This window comes from Hemiscyllium ocellatum, chromosome 6, assembly GCF_020745735.1.
Source record: "Hemiscyllium ocellatum isolate sHemOce1 chromosome 6, sHemOce1.pat.X.cur, whole genome shotgun sequence".
NCBI classification, from domain to species: Eukaryota; Metazoa; Chordata; class Chondrichthyes; order Orectolobiformes; family Hemiscylliidae; genus Hemiscyllium; species Hemiscyllium ocellatum.
Genome location: NC_083406.1, coordinates 50,248,124 through 50,267,875, shown reverse-complemented (window position 1 = coordinate 50,267,875; position 19,752 = coordinate 50,248,124). Strand labels below are relative to the sequence as shown.

The following is a 19,752-nucleotide window of genomic DNA, read 5'->3' as shown; positions in this document are numbered from 1 at the left end:
CACTGTCAAATTCTGGCTGTTGTGCTGAAGACTTGTTCTCCTAACCATACAACTCCACGACATATATTTCTATCTTCCCAAAAAAGTGGAAAATTGTTCAAATATAGTATAATCACAAAGATGAGGACAAAACCAATTATCATCCTGTGAATGAACTTGCAATCAAAGCAATGAAAGTTACCTACCAATAATTAGCTCATCAATTCTCAGCATTTGGATTTGACAGGACCCACTTTGCTCCAAGGCCTTATTAAATTATTGTTAGAATGACTATCCTTGACTCATGATGACATTTAACTGAGCAAAGAATCATGGAGCTTCCGCCAACTCTCTAGCCCTCCTCCCCAGCCATGTTTGAGCCCGGGTGTGCTTGCTGAAGAAGCACATGGTGTCTGCCATTGCTCTCGATGCCCTTAGAGAGAGGTGGGCACCGTGGCAGGTGGAGTGATTTATTTCCCGCCAAACTGTATTTTGACTTAATCCCTACCCTTCATGATTTTCAGATAAGCATTGCTCCTCTTGGGCCTTGGTTGTTATTGGTTCCCTAGCCACATGGGTGCTTTTCCTGGTGGTGGAAATATTGAATAAAATTATTTGCACAAATGGTCCCTGCACTTACACACACACACAACACGAGTAGTGCGGGAGGAAATAAGCACTATCACTGTATAGCAACATTGCGAGAATAACCAAAAAACAAAATCCTGGAGCCTATTACATTGAAGTCAGTAGGAATCAGGAAAACACTTCACACAGGACAGGTTATATTCAGGCTATTGAATTGGATGATCAGCCATTATTATAATGAATGGCAAAGCAGACTCAGAGTTGAGTGGCATACTCCAAGTTCTATTTTCTATGGAAAATATATGTTGATGTTAGAAGCCAATTGTCATGGGCAGCAACGCAGTGGTAATGTCACTGGCCTAGTAATGCAGAAATAATTGTGAGCTAATAAGTAGCATTTGCATTACATTGGTGCCATACAATGGCTACCTCTCCAACAAGACAGAATTTAACCATCTCTACTTGATGTTCCATCATAATGCATCCCATCATCAACATCCTATGGTTTACCATTGACCAGAAACTTAACTAGATCAGGCAAAATAATACTGTCAACAAAAGCAGACTGCGAATTCTGTCTTAAGTAAAATTCTGACTTCTTAAACTCTTCACAGCTACTCCATGACACAAATCTGGAATATTTTGAAATCCTCCCTAATTACCTGAATGGTACAGCTTCAATAACATTTAAGAGAGTTAATACCACCCTCCCATCACCACCCACCATCACCACCCAGGGTAGAGCAGTCTGCTTAACTTGTGCTTCATCCATATCATTACTCCTTAATCATCTCTGGGTCAGAATCTTGAAGCTCTCCCACTAATAGGAAAGGAGCGTATAAAATGTGGTTCACCACAGCCGTCATAATTAGAATGGGTAACAAATGTTAGTTTTGCCAGTGATTTCCACATCCCAATAACAAAAAAAACGAAAGCATACAACAAAAGAAAATCTCGAGTCTGGAAGTCCTGGATATAACTTTTATACTTAGTAATTACAAGCTAGCGTGTACTCCATGTTTTGAATAAGTATTTTCACACTTTGAAATTATCACATTACTGATCACATAATGACAGGCAATGAGGCTGAAGCCTTAAAACCACAAACATCGATGAACGGAATTAACAGTTTCAACCCGCTTACGGCAATGTTTCCAATGATTCCCATTTCTACATACTCATCCCGTTTCAGATCCTGGTTTGTAAGGACGTTTATGCCGCTGGGTGCATAATCCCATGTCTCTTCTTTGACTGCGATATAGTAATTTCGAGTAATAGAGTTTACGATTTCAGAAAGACTAAGGACTAGGAGAATATGAAGCGGACTCATTTTTCTCACTGATACTTCATTCAGTGAGCATGTTTTGCCTTCGCAAAGTTAGGTACGATGGTCTAAACAAACATCAAATCAAACTCTTCCCCCATTTTTTCACGTCAGCACGTCATGTGGCTGACTGGAAATAGAAAAAAGCTGATTTTTCGAGGGTGCCAAGCCAATCACTGGCTCAGCAGACAAGTGGAATGTATGAAACAGTGTTAGCTGAACGGTGATTTAGTTTCAGTGAAACCACAGTTTCCTGTATGGCAAATGCTGTTTATGATATTTATTTCATTGCTGCGATTATCTTTATTTCTGGATAAAATTTAAGCATGCAACTTTCGCGGAGAAATTGTGAATTTTGTACTGTTACAAAAATAAGTTAAAGTTTGAAATGTTGATATTTTCCCTTTCTAAAATGCACTAGCACTGAACAAACCTGCGAAGGCACAGAATTGTGAGATAGGCAGAAAAAAAGAAAGGCAAATACAATCAAGGAAGAAACTAAGCAAGAGAACAGATGAGGAAGAAAAAGGTCTGGATAGGCTCTGCGAAAGGGCTTCAAATTCCATTTCGCACCCTCCTGTGTTGAGGCAAGCAATCGCCATGGTTTTCTTCTTGTTCGGCGACACTAGTCATTGGTTGCTTTCCCCTCCTTTCGTTTGCATATATTGTCTCTTGTTGAATTCTACAAGCTACTGAATCTGAAGTCAGGTTTTGAAATTCTTGAAACATAAAATTGGTTAAAGTGATCCAGAAACTGTCATTAAAGCCCCGCTGTCGGATGAAAAAACCACAGAATTGCGGGTGCAGGAAATCAAAACACGGCTGCAGAGGTGAGCACAGGTACAAGGTCCGGCTTGTTTGGTTGATGGGAGGAATGAATCCTGTTGGTAGCTGGAAGGGAGGAGGAGGGGCTGGAAAGGGAGGTTACCGACCAACTTTCACAGAGACATTGTGAATTTTGTATTAATACAAGTAAAGAAAAAAAGTTAAAGTTTGCAATGTTAATATTTTCCCTTTCTAAAATGCACTGAATGGAAAAAAAACTAATGCAAACTTTAAACGAGGTTATGTAATCACAATTTCAGCATGTCAATCCAAACATCTTCAAACAAGCACTGATACTATACGATCGATTGGGAGATTAGATTTGATTTGATTCCCTACAGTGTGGAAACAGGCCCTTTGGCCCAACAAGTCCACACCGACCCTCCTAACAGCAACCCATCCAGACCCATTCCCCTACATCTAACACTATGGACAATTTTGCATGGCCAATTCACTTAATCTGCACATTTTGGACGGTGGGAGGAAATTGGAGCATCTGGAGAAAACCCACACAGACACGGGAGAATGTGCAAACTCCACACAGTCGCCCGAGGCGGGAATTGAGCCCGGGTCCCTGGTGCCGCTGTTGGACTGGGATGTACAAAATTAAAAATCACACAACACCAGGTTATAGTCCAACAAGTTTAATTGGAAGCACTAGCTTTCAGAGCGCCGCTCCTTCATCAGGTGATTGTGGAGGACACAATTGTAAGACACAGAATTTATAGCAAAAGTTTACAGTGTAATGTAAGTGAAATTATACATTGAAAAATACCTTGATTGTTTGTTGAGTCTTTCGTCTGTTTGAATACCATGATAGTTTCACTTTTTTCATATGTAAATCACAAAACTTTTTTTAATAAAGTTACAATCTCAGGTTAACTGTAGCAATTGGTGTTAGCCAGATAATATGTTGAAGATGTTAGCCACCTGTGTTCTTATTAGATTAGATTACTTACAGTGTCGAAACAGGCCCTTCAGCCCAACAAGTCCACACTGACCCACCGAAGCGCAACCCACCCATACCCCTACAGTTACCCCTTACCTAACACTACGGGCAATTTTACATGGCCAATTCACCTGACCCGAACATCTTTGGACTGTGGGAGGAAACCAGAGCACACCCACGCAGACACGAGGAGAACGTGCAAACTCCACACAGTCAGTTGCCTGAGGCTGGAATTGAACCCAGGTCTCTGGTGCTGTGAGGCAGCAGTGCTAACCACTGTGCCACCGTGCCTCTGTAATGTTTAGACTGATTCTAATCTCAACAGTGAGTTAACAGAGTATTATATGAATTCATGCAGTTTTTGAGCAAAGTACAGTGTAACTCTGCAAGTACAAATTCACCCCACAAATGTATATGTATATGTGTGCATGTGGGTTTTTGTGTGTCTATCTGTCTGTCTGTCTGAGATGCTGTCGGTTTTACTCAGCAGTTCGAGAACCAAAGCTGTCCATGTCAGGATTTTTGACTCGGTTAAGATGACTGGCAGAGGCATGTGACTTTGGTTTGACCATTAATGAAATGCTAAAATGTGGGATTAACAATGTAACCATGAAACATCACCTAATAGCTAAAGCCTAACTGACTCCAGACAGGCACTACAACTGGCCTTATTACTGGAAAATATGGCAATTGGAGCATATTATTTCAGATGTGGGAGTTTAAGAGATTTTAAGGGATAGTGCGGATTATATCTGCAATAAATGCTGTTAGTTGCGAATCCTATCGAAGAGATCGGTTGGAGAGACAGTTAGAGGCAATGAGGAATTTGCAACAAAAACAGTATGTGATAGATGGCAGTTATAGGAAGGGAGGAAGTTTCAGATACAGTCACATAGATGGGTGAACTCCAGGAAAGGTAGGAGAGGTAGTCAACTAGCGCAGGAGTCTTCTGTGGCCATCCCCATTTCAAACAGGTATGCTGTTTTGGAAAATGTATAAAGTTAAAAATCACACAACACCAGGTTATAGTCCAACAGGTTTAATTGGAAGCACACTAGCTTTCAGAGCAACGCTCCTTCATCAGGTGATAGTGGAGGGCTCAACCGTAACACAGAATTTACAGCAAAAATTTACAGTGTGATGTAACTGAAATTATACATTGAAAAATTGATTGTCTGTTAAGCATTTCATCTGTTAAAATACAGTGATAGTTTCACTTCTTTCATGTGTAAATCACAAAACTTTTTTTTAAAGTTGCATTCTCGGGTTAGCTGTTAACAATGGTGATAGCTAAACAATATGTTGAAGGTGTTTTCTCCCTGAGTTCTCTGTCTAAGCTATGATGTTTAGATTGATTCTAATCTAAAAAGTGAGATAACAGAGTTTTACATAAATTCATGCAGTTTTTGAGCTCAGAGTTCTACACGAATGCATGCAGTTTATGAACAAAATACAATGTAACTCTGCAAGTACAAATTCACCCCCCAAAATATATGTGTGCATGTGGGTCTTTGTGTGTGTGAGTGTGTGTGTGTCTGTCTGTCTGTCTGGGGTGGGGGTTGTGAGTGTGAGAAAGTGTGTGTGTGTGTGTGTGTAGTGAGTGCAGAGTGTCTTAAGTCTGTGAGGGAGTGCATGTGTGAGTGTGGGAGTGTGTGTGCCTATAAGGGTGTGTGTGGGTGTCTGTGTGCGTATCTGTGTGTACCTGTGTCCGTGTGTGTGTGTAGGAATATCTGTATTTGTGCGAAGTGCAATGGTGATCACCTGTAATGTGACATGAACCCAAGGTCCTGGTTGAGGCCCTCCCTATGGGTACCGAACTTAGCTATCAGCCTCTGCTTGGCCACTTTCCTCTGCTGCCTGTCCTGAAGTCCACCTTGAAGGATGGACACCCGAAGGTCAGAGGCTGAATGTCCTGGACAACTGAAGTGTTCCCCAACTGGGAGGGAACCCTCCTGTCTATTGATTGTTTTGCGGTGCCCATTCATCCATTGTCATAGCCTTTGCTCGGTTTCCCCAATGTACCATGCCTCTGGGCATCCTTGCCTGTAACATATAAGATAGACAAAGTTGGCTGTGTCACATAAGTACCTGCCATGAACAAGATGGGAGGTGTTCACACGCATAATAGTGGTATCTATGTCCACAATCTGACATGTCTTGCAGCGTCCACCGTGACAGGGTTTTCCTGAGAGCCAGGCAATTTGCTACGAACAATGATCTGTTTGAGGTTTGGCGGTTGTTTAAAGGCAAATAGTGGAAGTGTGGGGAAGGTCTTGGTGAGGTGCTCATCCTCATTGATAATGTGTTGCAGGTCACGAAGAACATGGCGTAAGTTTTCAGCTCCTGGGAAGTATTGAACAACGAATGGAACCCTGGAAAATGTAGGGGGTGATGGATTCGTGGGGAAATGTAGCACAAACAGCCAAGTTTCTGGTATTGAGACTGGCTCTTATGCAACAAGGAGTACATCGTGTTCCAAGAGATCAATTGTGTTAGGTGACTCTCTAGTCCGAGTTACAGACAGCGTTTCTTTGGCCAGCAGCGAAAAATCGGAATTGCTTCCCTGGTGCCAGGATCAAGGACGTCTCAGAGAGGGCGCAAAATATTCTCAAGAGGGGGAAGGACCAGGAAGAGGTCATTGTCCACATTGGAACCAATGACATTGGAAGGGAAAAGGTTGAGATTCTGATGGGAGATTACAGAAAGGCAGGAATTTAAAAAGGAGGCCCTTGAGAGTAGTAATATCTGGATTAGACAATAGACAATAGGTGCAGGAGTAGGCCATTCAGCCCTTCGATTATTCCCGGTGCTACGAGCTAGTGAGGGCAGGAATAGGAGGATAGAGCAGATGAATGTACGGCTGAGGGGCAGGTGTATGGGAGAACTATTCACATTTTTGGGTCCTTGAAATCTCTTTTGGGTAGGAGTGACCTGTACGAGAAGGACAGATTGCACCTAAATTGGAAGAGGATTAACAAACTGGGAGGGAGATTTGCTTGAACTGCTCGGCAGGATTTAAACTAGTAAGTTGGTGGGAGGGAGTGGGGGTGTGAGACCCAGGGAGATACTGAGGAAAGAGATCAATCTGAGACTGATACAGTTCAGAACAGAAGCAAGTTAAACAGTCAGGGTAGGCGAGGTAGGACTAATAAATTAAATTGCATTTATTTCAATGCAAGGGGCCTAACAGGGAAAGCAGACGAACTCAGGGCATGGTTAGGAACATGGGACTAGGATATCATAGCAATTACAGAAACATGGCTCAGGAATGGGCAGGAGTGGCAGTTTAATGTTCCAGGATACAATTGCTACAGGAAGGATAGAAAGGGAGGCAAGAGAGAAGGGGGAGTGGCATTTTTGATAAGGGATAGCATTAGAGCTGTACATAGGGAGGATATTCCTGCAAATACATCCAGGGAAGTTATTTGTGTGGGACTGAGAATTAAGAAAGGGATGATCACCTTATTGGGATTGTAATATAGACCCCCTTATAGTCAGAGGGTAATTGAGAAACAAACTTGTAAGGAAATTTCAGCTATCTGTAAGAATAATAGGGTGGCTATGGTAGGATTTTAACTTTCCAAACATAGACTGGGACTGCCTTAGTGTTAAGGGTTTATATGGAGAAGAATTTGTTAAGTGTGTACAAGAAAATTTTCTGATTCAGTATGTGGATGTACCTACTAGGGAAGGTGCAAAACTTGACCTACTCTTTGGAAATAAGGCAGGGCAGGTGACTAAGGTGTCAGTGGGGGAGCACTTTGGGGCCAGCGACCATTATTCTATTAGATTTAAAATAGTGATGGAAAAGGATAGACCAGATATAAAAGTTGAAGTTCTAAATTGGAAGAAGGCCAATTTTGACGGTATTAGGCAAGAACTTTCAAAAGCTGATTGGGGCAGATGTTCGCAAGTAAAGGGGCGGCTGGAAAATGGGAAGCCTTCAGAAATGAGATAACGAGACTCCAGAGAAAGTATAGTCCTGTTAGGGTGAAAGGAAAGGCTAGTAGGTATAGGGATGACTAAAGAAAAGGGTTTGGTTAAGAAAAAGAAGGAAGCATATGTCAGGTATAGACAGGATAGATTGAGTGAATCCCAGAAGAGTATAAAGGCAGTAGGGGTTTACTTAAGAGGGAAACCAGGAGGGCAAAAAGGGGACATAAGTTAGCTTTGGCAAATAGAATTAAGGAGAATCTAAAGTGTTTTTACAAATACATAAAGGACTGTGTGGAGTTTGCACATTCTCCCCGTGTCTGCATGGGTTTCCTCCGGGTGCTCCGGTTTCCTCCCACAGTCCAAAGATGTGCGGGTCAGGTGAATTGGCCATGCTAAATTGCCCGTAGTGTAAGGTAAGGGGTATGTGTAGGGGTATGGGTGGGTTGCGCTTCGGCGGGTCGGTGTGGACTTGTTGGGCCGAAGGGCCTGTTTCCACACTGTAAGTAATCTAATCTAGACAAAGGGGTAACTAGGGAGAGAATAGGGCCCCTCACAGATCAACAAGGCAGCCTTTGTGTGGAGCTGCAGAAAATGGGTAAGATACTAAACGAGTACTTCACATCAGTATTTACTGTGGAAAAGAATATTGAAGATATAGAATGTAGGGAGATTAGATTTTAGATTAGATTAGACTTACAGTGTGGAAACAGGCCCTTCGGCCCAACAAGTCCACACCGACCCGCAACCCACCCATACCCCTACATTTATCCCTTACCTAACACTACGGACAATTTAGCATGGCCAATTCACCTGACCCGCACATCTTTGTGACTGTGGGAGGAAACCGGAGCACCCGGAGGGTACCCACGCAGACACGGGGAGAACGTGCAAACTCCACACAGTCAGTCGCCTGAGTCGGGAATTGAACCCGGGTCTACAGGCGCTGTGAGGCAGCAGTGCTAACCACTGTGCCACCGTGCCGCCCACCTAGATGGTGACACCGTGAAAAATGTCCATATTGCAGAGGAGGAAGTGCTGGATGTCTTGAAATGGTTAAAGGTGAATAAATCCCCAGGACCTGATCAGATGTACCCTAGAACTCTGTGGGAAGCTAGAGAAGTGATTGCTGGGCCTCTTGTTGAGATATTTGTATAATTGATAGCCACAGGTGAGGTGCTGGAAGACTGGAGGTTGGCAAACATGGTGCCACTGTTTAAGAAGGGTGGTAAGGACAAGCCAGGGAACTATAGACCAGTGAGCCTGACTTCAGTGGTGGGTAAGTTGTTAGAGGGAATCCTGAGGGACAGGATGAGCTGAAAAATGTGTTGCTGGAAAAGCGCAGCAGGCAGCAACCAAGGAGCAGGATGTACATGTATTTGGAAAGGCAAGGACTGATTAGGGATAGTCAACATGGGTTTGTGCGTGGGAAATCATGTCTCACAAATTTGATTGAGGTTTTTGAGATTGATGAGGGCAGAGCGATAGAAGTGATCTATATGGACTTCAGTAAGGCATTCAACAAGGTTCCCCATGGGAGACAGATTAGCAAGGTTAGATCTCATGGAATACAGGGAGAACTAACCATTTGGATACAGAACTGGCTCAAAGGTAGAAGACAGGGGGTGGTGTAGAGTATTGCTTTTCAGACTGGAGGCCTGTGACCAGTGAAGTGCCACAAGGATCAGTGCTGGGTCCTCTACTTTTTGTCATTTACACAAATGATTTGGATGCGAGCATAAGAGGTATGGTTAGTAAGTTTGCAGATGACACCAAAATTGGAGGTGTTGTGGACAGTGAAGAGGGTTATCTCAGATTACAACAGGATCTGGACCAGATGGGCCAATGGGCTAAGAAGTGACAGATGGAGTTTAATTCAGATAAATGCGAGGTGCTGCATTTTGGGAAAGCAAGTCTTAGCAGGACTTATACACTTAATGGTAAGGTTCTAGGGAGTGTTGCTGAACAAAGAGACCTTGGAATGCAGTTTCATAGCTCCTTGAAAGTGGAGTCACAGGTAGATAGGATAGTGAAGAAGGCATTTGGTATGCTTTCCTTTATTGGTTAGAGTATTGAGTACAGGAGTTGGGAGGTCATGTTGCGGCTGTACAGGACATTGGTTAGGCTACTGTTGGAATACTGTGTGCAATTCTGGTTTCCTTCCTGTCAGAAAGATGTTGTGAAACTGAAAGGGCTCAGAAAAGATTCACAAGGATGTTGCCAGGGTTGGAGAATTTGAGCTATAGGGAGAGGCTGAACAGACTGGTGCTGTTTTCCTTGGAGCGTCGGAGGCTGAGGGGTTATCTTATAGAGGTTTACAAAATTATGAGGGGCATGGATAGGGTAAATAGACAAAGTCTTTTCCCTGAGTAGGGGAGTCCCGAATTAGAGGGCATAGGTTTAGGGTGAGAGGGGAAAGATATAAAAGAGACCTAAGGGGCAACATTTTCATGCAGAGGGTGGTGCATGTATGGAATGTGCTGCCAGAGGAAGTGGTGGAGTCTGGTACAATTGCAACATTTAAAAGGCATTTGGATGGGTATATGAATAGGAAGGGTTTGGAGGGATATGGGCCGACAGCTGGCAGGTGGGACTAGATTGGGTTGGGATGTCTGGCTGGCATGGATGGGTTGGACCGAAGGGTGTTCCCATGCTGTACATCTCTATGACTCTACGACTCTATTTGCAGGGTTTTCCGATGGAAGTAGACACCCACCCCGGGTTGGCAGAGCTTGGAGAACACAACATGAGTGAAAGCAATTGTACTCAGGACATATCCAGAGCAGAGGGACTTGAGGTCAGTCCAGAGCAAAACCTCAAAACAAAGTCTAGCCTTGGCCACACAACTAAAATTTTCTTCAGGTTCCAGGCCATTGTAGTTGCTGCTGGTATGTGGACCCAAGACAGCAAAAGAGTCCCACAAGACTTAAATTGAATAAGAGAACTCATGCCAGTATCCAGGAGAGTGTACACCCTGGAACGTCAACCTACATATGGTTTGGAACAATTAAGTTGTTGAACAACATCCAAATCAGAACCAACCAAAATAAACATCAGGTTAAATAGTCACCCAGTTCTAATGTAAGTCGATACCTGTGCGGCCAGTGATCGCAGAACTAGCATTTAACAAAATTCACTCTGGACTTCAGTCCTTACGTTTGCTCAAGACTTCAGCTAAACTGGGAACCTACACTGGGGAACCTTTACTCCGGTTCCAGTCTCTTATGAAAAGCAGCTGGTTCAGTTACCATTAATTATTGTAATAGCTTCAAAAACAAGCTTGATGTTGCAGAAAGATTCACCTAGCTTGGCTCAACATTTTTCAATTAGAAAATTGGTTCCTGAGTGAAGTCCTAATTAAATGCCCAGATGTTTTTCAGGAAGGTCTTGGGACTATCAAAGATGGCAAGGCCACCTTGCTGTTAGGTTCTTTTCCTGAGGTTTCACACACATAATGCAATTCACGCACACCAACTTCTGCAAACAGCTAAAGTTTATTAAAAGTACAAGCTAGGTGACCCCTCCCTTTGACCCTCTTCGCAGGTGTGCGAAGTCAAATCAAAGTAAGGCACTGAACAAAGAAAATATATCCCCTTTGACAATGCTTACAGGTGCTCTGGCCACATACCCACAGTCACATGCCATTCAAGACAACTCCCAGTCACTCATAGTCACATGTTACACCAGGTACAATGGTAGGTTGCGATCATCCTTGGAGATAATGCAAATGCTAATGCCCTAATCCTGAGGAATCATTCTGCAGATGATTTCCTGACTCAGTGATTCCCCAAGGCAATGTCAGTGTGATGGGTCCAAGCTTCGGAGTGCCCCTGCAAATGAGTTCTGGGCTCCACTTCTTCCTTAGACAATATAGGTGTGCTGACCTCAGCATTGGGGATAATCATGCAAGCAAACCTGATTAGCTGGGGATGGCAATGAAAGTATGGAAGAGATTAACTGAGAGTTTAATATGATAATAGTAGGGGGAGTAATAGCAAATGACTGTCTAAATAAAATGTGAATTACAATGGATATTCACCCACATTCCTGCATGTTATCTGTGAGACAGAATGGCATCCCCAACCCCCATCCTCCCACCACCCCCCCCCCCCCAAAGAAATTGCAGTTTAACCCTTTAATATTACTTTAATTTCTGGAGAGATAATCCCATTTAATCTTTTAACTTTACATTCTTCCCTTTCATCATTCCATGCTAACCACCTAGATGACAATAACAGCTATCATAAGATTCTGACAGCTGGTATTTAAGCAAGTTATTGATACACACCATGCAATGTTTATAACAACAAAAATTACTAGTCAGTGCAGTAAATAGAATTTCTAGGATCCTCCCTCATAGAAAAAAGTTCAGCAATAAAATTTCAAAATCCACAATCCTTAGTGACCACTCGACCCCCTCCAAGTCAAAGCAAAATGAGCCAGTTCTCCAAAATCTCCTTCAGGGAAGTCCAACAAAGCTGACGAGACTCCATCCTTGCGGAGAATCTTCAGATGGAGGATACCAGGACATCTGAGTGTGCAGTGTTACAGCTACAGCAGCAGGCTAGGTGAATGCAGCATCCTTTGTTCCTTCTGTTCCTGCTCTGCTATTAAATGTAACAAAACCAACTTGCTGTTGTGATGTTAGATTGATCAGTGAACCTTCATTTCCCTTAAGTGATCAAAAGAGAAGGTAAAGCTCACATGATTTAATATCCGTAGAAAGGCCACTGACAAAAAACGTACTGACTTCCTCTTCAGTCTTGTTATCTTCTTCACTTTTCATGCTTGTGACTGGGGAGCTGATTGAATCCATTGGATCAGGTTGTGGAGGGGTTGGTGATGGTCTGACGGCATGCTTTACCTGTGAATGGAGAAACTCTAGAGAAAGTTTTAGCTGCTGAAAGTATCTTTGCATTTCCTCTCTCATTCCTTCCTTGCCAAGGTGGTTATCAGTATGAAGACAATCACATATTTTACTACACTAAATTGTGTCTGCCTATTCCAACATTCTCAGTCGTCTTGAAGTCTATTACTCTGTTCACTATTTATGACATTATCAAGTTTTATACAATCCATAAACTTCGAAATTGTACTGCCTGAACAATTCAGTCAATTATAAACAACACTCAGTGGTCCTAAAATCATATCTTCGGGGGACCCCAGTGAGGTTATTCAAAAATTATTTTCCTTTAACAAATTAATACTTGACTAATGTAAAAGCTGTCAGGAAAAGTATTTCAAAAGTCTGGAACAGCAAGAAAAAAAATGTTTCCTGTGCTTTAAATCATTTAAGAGGCAGTTTCAATTCAGATTTAAATCTCAAATATTTGTGGGAAACACATGCAGTATGTATTAAAATATGTTTTCTGAATGAAACTTTCCAAATAAAGCAGTCGGAATTACAGTGTCAACTTTGGTAGAGATCAACATTCTTTGAATTTGCAATATGAAGGGGGCCAACGAAATCTTAACAATAATTAATAGAACTGAAACACCTCAGCCTCAAGTTCTAATATTCTCTAGAAAATCTTAATAACATAAACTTAATATGCACTCTTGTTTTTATGAACACTGCATAAAAAACAGAAACAAAGATATGTTAATACAATACTCTCATCTGGCTGAAGCATGATCACTGACATAACAGTTTTTTTGAAGAGGCATTGTAGAATTTCAAACAAATCAGGGGCTAAGACCCTCAATTTGTTTTAAGGTTACAAGTTTGATCATTTTAAATGTTTTACATTTTCAATGTAAAAACAAAATCTGCCCCATTACATAGCCCATAAAACACATTGAGTTGTGATCCTGATTCAAACAAAGTAAAACAGTTACCTCAGAGCATTTTCTGAACCAGTATTTTAACGAGCCAAATTTTTATAATATCAAACACTCTCAGCATGGCACAATTTACATTGAAACTTCCCCCTCAACCCACATATTAATACAACCTTAATTTCAGCAATTCCCATTTTTTTTTGAAGACCGTCTGGTCAGAATTCTCTTCATTTTAATACAGGGGGAAAATACGCACATTTGAGACCCCCCTCAGTTCATGCGGTGATGATCCATGAAATGGAAAACAAAGAGTCAAAAAGATGGAGGAGATGGTCCCAAAAGATCCACACCAGAGTCAGACAAAAATAGTAGGACACGTCTACAGATTCTCAATCAACAACCACAGAACAGGAAAATAAAGCACAAGCATTGGTCCAAAGCTCTATGAACCCCACAGCACCTGGCGCGCACACACAAAAAGATCACTAAAACATCCTCACCTCAGTGGAAACCGGACGGAGGAAAGCCACCCCACCACCGGACGAGGCTGCAAAGGAAAGAAAGACCAGCCAAACCCTAGTGACAAAATCACACCCACTAAAAGAGAAAAGCCTCACTGCACACCATATGGTGCTGCAGTCCAAGCCTCTCTCTTCCCCAAAAGAAGGACTCACAGAGTCACTTTCACTGCATAAAAAACTGGACAAAGCTTCCCTGGCAGTCAATGCATTTAACTGTCGGAGACCAAGTGGATCAGCTTCACTTTCTCCCCTGTTGTGGTTCTGTTCGCCGAGCTGGAAGTTTTTGCTGCAAACGTTTCGTTCCCTGGCTAGGGAACATCATCAGTGCTATTGGAGCCTCCTGTGAAGCGCTGCTTTGATGTTTCTTCCGGTATTTCTAGTGGTTTGTTCTTGCCACTTCCGGGTGTCAGTTTCAGCTGTAGTAGTTTGTATGTGGGGTCCAGGTCGATGTGTCTGTTGATGGATGTTCTTGCCGTTTCCGGGTGTCAGTTTCAGCTGTAGTGGTTTGTATATTGGGTCCAGGTCCATGTGTCTGTTAATGGAGTTTGTGGATGAATGCCATGCCTCTAGGAATTCCCTGGCTGTTCTCTGTCTGGCTTGTCCTATGATGGTAGTGTTTTCCCAGTCAAATTCATGTTCCTGGTTGTCTGAGTGTATGGCTACTAGGGATAGCTGGTCGTGTCGTTTTGTGGCTAGCTGATGTTCATGGATGCGGATTGTTAGCTGTCTTCCTGTTTGTCCTATATAGTGTTTTGTGCAGTCCTTGCATGGTATTTTATAAACTACATTAGTTTGGCTCGTGCTGGCTATTGGGTCCTTTGTTCTAGTGAGTTGTTGTCTGAGTGTGGAAGTTGGCTTGTGTGCTGTTATGAGTCCTAAGGGTCGCAGTAGTCTGGCTGTCAGTTCGGAGACGCTCCTGACGTATGCTAGTGTAGCTAGTTTATAAAATACCATGCAAGGACTGCACAAAACACTATATAGGACAAACAGGAAGACAGCTAACAATCCGCATCCATGAACATCAGCTAGCCACAAAACGACACGACCAGCTATCCCTAGTAGCCAGGTGTGCCAAGCGGGCTGAGATAAAAGGTAGGGGGGGAAGGAATTTGGGGGAGGGATCCACTGGGAATACGATAGGTGGAAGGAGGTGAGGGTGAGGATGATAGGCCGGAGATGGGGTGCGGGCGGAGAGGTCGGGAAGAAGATTGCAGGTGAAGAGGGCGGTGCTGAATCCGAAGGTTGGGATTGAGATAAGGTGGGGGGAGGGGAAATGAGGAAGCTGGAGAAATCTACATTCATCCTGTGTGGTTGGAGAGTTCCTAGGCGGAAGATGAGGTGCTCTTCCTCCAGGCGTCGTGTGGCCAGAGTCTGGCGATGGAGGAGGTCAAGGACCTGCATGTCATTGGCGGAGTGAGAGGGGGAGCTAAAGTGTTCAGACACGGGGTGGTTGGGTTGGTTGGTGCGGCTGTCCCAGAGGTGTTCTCTGAAACATTCCGCAAGTAGGCGGCCTGTCTCCCCAATGTAGAGGAGACCACATCAGGTGCAGCGGATACAGTAAATGATGTGTGTGGAGGTGCAGGTGAATTTGCGGCAGATAGAGAAGGATCCATTGGGGCCTTGGAGGGAGGTGAGGGGGGAGATGTGGGCGCAAGTTTTGGAAGGTGCCGGGAGTGGAGGTTGGGTTGGTGGTGGGTGTGGACCTGACCAGGGAGTCGCGGATAGAATGCTGATAGGGGTGTAGAGGGAAATACATCCCTGGTGCTGGGGTCTGTCTGGAGGTGGCGGAAATGACGGAGGATGATACAATGTATCCGGAGGTTGGTGCTGTGGAAGGTGAGGACCAATGGGGTTCTGTCCTGGTGGTGATTGGAGGGGCGGGGTTCAATAGCAGAGGTGTGGGAAATGGAGGAGATGCAGTGGAGAGCGTCATCGACCACATCGGAGGGGAAATTGCAGTCTTTGAAGGAGGCCATTTGAGTTGCTCGGTAGTGGAATTGGTCCTCCTAAGAGCAGATGCGGCGGAGGCCAAGGAGTTGGGAATATGAGATGGCGTTTTTACAGGGGGCAGGGTGGGAGGAGGTGTAACCTAGGTAGCTGTTGGAGTCGGTCGGTTTGTAGTAAATGTCTGTGTTGAATCGGTTGCTTGAGATAGAAATGGAGAGGTCTAGGAAGGGGAGGGAGGCATCTGAGATGGTCCAGGTAAATTTGAGGTCGGGGTGGAAGGTGTTAGTAAAGTGGATGAACTGTTCAACCTCCTCGTGGGAGCACGAGGTAGCGCCAATACAATCATCGATGTAGTGGAGAGAAAGGTGGGGGGTGGTGCTAGTGTAGCTGCAGAAGATGGACTGTTCCACATATTCGACAAAGAGGCAGGCATAGCTGGGGCCATGCGGGTGCCCATGGCTACTCCTTTGGTTTGGAGGAAGTGGGAGGATTGGAAAGAGAAGTTGTTAAGAGCAAGGACCAGTTCAGTCAGTCAAAGGAGGGTGTCAATGGAAGGGTACTAGTTGTGTTGGCAGGAGAGGAAGAAGCGAGGGCTTGGAGGCCTTCGTGATGGGGGATGGAGGTGTATAGGGACTGGATGTCCATGGTGAAGATAAGGCTTTGGGGGCCAGGGAAGTGAAAACCATGGAGGAGGTGGAGGGCGTGGGTGGTGTCCCGAATGTTGGTGGGGAGTTCTTGGACTAAGGGGGACAGGACAGTGTGAAGGTATGCAGAAATGAGTTCGGTGGGGCAGGAACTGGCTGAGACAATGGGTCGGCTGAGGCAGTCGAGTTTGTGAATCTTGGGCAGGAGGTAAAAACGGGCAATGTGGGGTTTTGGGATTATGAGGTTGGGGGCAGTGAATGGGAGATCTCCAGAGGTGATGAGGTTATGGATGGTCTGGGAGATGATGGTTTGGTACTGTGAGGTGGGGTCATGGTCAAGGGGGAGTAGGAGGAGGTGTCCGCGAGTTGGTGTCTAGCTTCAGCGGTGTAAAGATCGGTCCGCTAAACTACCACTGCGCCTCCCTTGTCTGCCAGTTTGAGGGTGAGGTTGGGGTTGGACTGGAGGGAGTGGAGGGCTGCATGTTGTGAGGGTGAGAGGTTGGAGTGGGTGAGAGGGGTGTACAGGTTGAGGCGGTCAATGTCGCAGCGGCAGTTGGATATGAAGAGATCAAGGGCAGGTAAGAGGCCAGCAGGGGGTGTCCAGGTGGATGGGGTGTGTTGGAGGCGGGAGAAGGGGTCGTCAGAGGGTGGGCGAGAGTCCTTGTTGAAGAAGTGGGCATGGAGGTGAAGGCGGCAGAAGAAATGCTCGATATCTAGCTGCGTGTCGAACTCATTGATCCAGGAGCGTAGGGGGATGAAGGTGAGGCCTCTGCTGAGGACTGATCGTTCATCCTCAGAGAGGGGGACGTCTGGAGGGATAGTGAAAATACGGCAGGGCTGAGAGCTAGGTACTGATGTGGGGCTGGAGCTGGGAGTGGGGCTGGAGCTGGGAGTGGGGGCAGAGTTAGTCGTGGGGGTGGAGTGGGTCGTGGGCGGAGATTGACGTTGCGGGGAGATCGACTTGGGGGGCGGCGTGGTCCTTGAGCAGGTGAGTGACGTCACTGGGGGCAGAATTGGCACACCAGGCAGAAACAGCTCTGGTCCCGGTGGCCGTGGATCCCGCGGCGGCCGCGTATCTGTCGGCGATAGTCTTCTTGGCGATCGTGGAAGCAGTTGTCTGGGCGGCGATCGCGGAGGCTGCATGGTCAGTGTTGGCTGTGGGGGCGGAAGTGACGTCACCGTTCACCACGGCGGTGGTGGCTGCAGTGGCCGCTTGGGCAATGGTGCCTAAGCAGTTCCGGAGAACGCGAGAAGCTTCTGGAACAGTCGAGGAATCTGGAGTGTGGGGGTGAGTACATGAAAGTTTTTTGTATTTACTTTCTTTGATGTTTGATATGACTAGGAAAAAATGTTTGTTCAGTGTATGAATCCTCCTGAGGATGAAGAACAGCAAAGGTCGCTGGCCCCAAAGTGCTCCCCCACTGACACCTCAGTCACCTGACCTGCCTTATTTCCCAAGAGGCCCATATAGATCATATCTACCACTCTGCCCTCATCAATCCTCTTTGTTAGTTTCTCAAAAAACTCAATCAAGTTTGTGAGACGTGATTTCCCACACACAAAGCCATGTTGACTATCCCTAATCAGTCCTTGTCTTTCCAAATACATGTACATCCTGTCCATCAGGATTCCCTCCAACAGCTTGCCTACTACCGATGTCAGGCTCACTGGTCTATAGTTCCCTGGCTTGTCCTAACCACCCTTCTTAAACAGTGGCACCACGTTAGCCAACCTCCAGTCTTCTGGAACCTCACCTGTGACTATCGATGACACTAATATCTCAGCAAGAGATAAATAGGCGGGGGGGGTGGGGGTGGAGCTGGGCGGAAGGTAGCTGGGAAGGCAATAGGTGGATGCATGTGGGGGCTGATGATAATAGATCAAAGCAGAGGGTGGACCCGATAGCTGGGAAGGAAGATGGACAGGTGGGACAGTTCAAGAGGGCGGTGCCAAGTTGGAAGGTTGGATCTGGGATGACGTAGGGGGAGGGGAGATGAGGAAATTGGTAAAATCAACATTGATGCCATACAGTTGGAAGGTTGGAATATCCCAAGGCATGGTGGCACAGTGGTTAGCACTGCTGCCTCACAGCACCAGAGACCCAGGTTCAATTCCCGCCTCAGTTGACTGACTGTGTGGAGTTTGCACATTCTCCCCGTGTCTGCGTGGGTTTCCTCCGGGTGCTCCGGTTTCCTCCCACAGTCCAAAGATGTGCGGGTCAGGTGAATTGGCCATGCTAAATTGCCCGTAATGTTAGGTAAGGGGTAAATGTAGGGGTCTGGGTGGGTTGCGCTTCGGCGGGTCGGTGTGGACTTGTTGGGCCGAAGGGCCAGTTTCCACACTGTAAGTAATCTAATCTAATCTATACAGGATACTATATTGAGAGCAACGGATACAGCCACACATCTACTGTGTCCATTGTAATGCTGCAAAAGAAGCTACAACATTCACTGTTTGATGCTTTATAGTAGGTGTGTTTCTGGAGGTGGCTACCATTTCCTGGAAAGGATGAGCATCAAACTCTGCACCAGGTTAGAGGTGGACCTTCATGAGCCCTGACATTGCGTGGAAGCTTTAAAGTGCACCAGGCATTTAGTTATGTACATTAGACCTCTTCTGTACCCTAGGTGAAAGTGAGGTTTGCATGCTGTCCTGCAAGCTCAAACTGCTGCTATCATGGCTTTGGATCCCACTGATCAAAACATCAAAGGTATCACAAAAGCCCTCTATTTGTGCTCCAGCAGTCAAGTGGAATACTTCAATTTCACACTAATGTGGTTGATTTTTATATGCCCCTGAATTAATTGATCTAGCAAGCCATTCAGTTGTATCAAACTGCTACAAAGAATACCAACTCAGCCAGCAGGGGTTCTGAGAAGACACCTCAAACTCACCTCAGGGTAACTAGGATTGGACAAAAATACCTGGATTTGTCAGTGATGAACACATCATAGGTATGACTTCTTTTTTAAAAATTCCAGTAACAGAAAATTCCACATTTTGCTTTAAAAACAGTATCAGGTAATGAAAAAATATACAATTAGGACTGCAAAACATAGGTTTTGTCCCTATTTGTAACTGAGCTGGGTCCAGCACATTTTTCAACTCATAATTGGTAAAAGGTAATGAAACACAATTATTGACATAACACTGCTTTCATACTAGGAGCGCTTCACTCCAAGTTGTCCTATCAATGATAGGCTTGGCTGTTTTTACCTCGTCCAAATTTGGTAGAAGACTTTGTTGTAATATTAATGCAGA

At 44.9% G+C, this 19,752-nt stretch overlaps 1 protein-coding gene across 1 annotated transcript in view; it reads right to left on the bottom strand.

The window, feature by feature from the left end:
- LOC132816921 (ferroxidase HEPHL1-like) overlaps positions 1-1,915 on the bottom strand; it is a 139,121-nt gene extending 137,206 nt beyond the window's left edge. The window contains exon 1 of the mRNA XM_060826946.1: positions 1,746-1,915. Within this exon, the coding sequence (XP_060682929.1) occupies positions 1,746-1,897 (152 nt within the window). The 5' untranslated portion in view covers positions 1,898-1,915. The remainder of the gene's footprint in view (positions 1-1,745) is intronic.
- Positions 1,916-19,752: the final 17,837 nt, after the last annotated feature.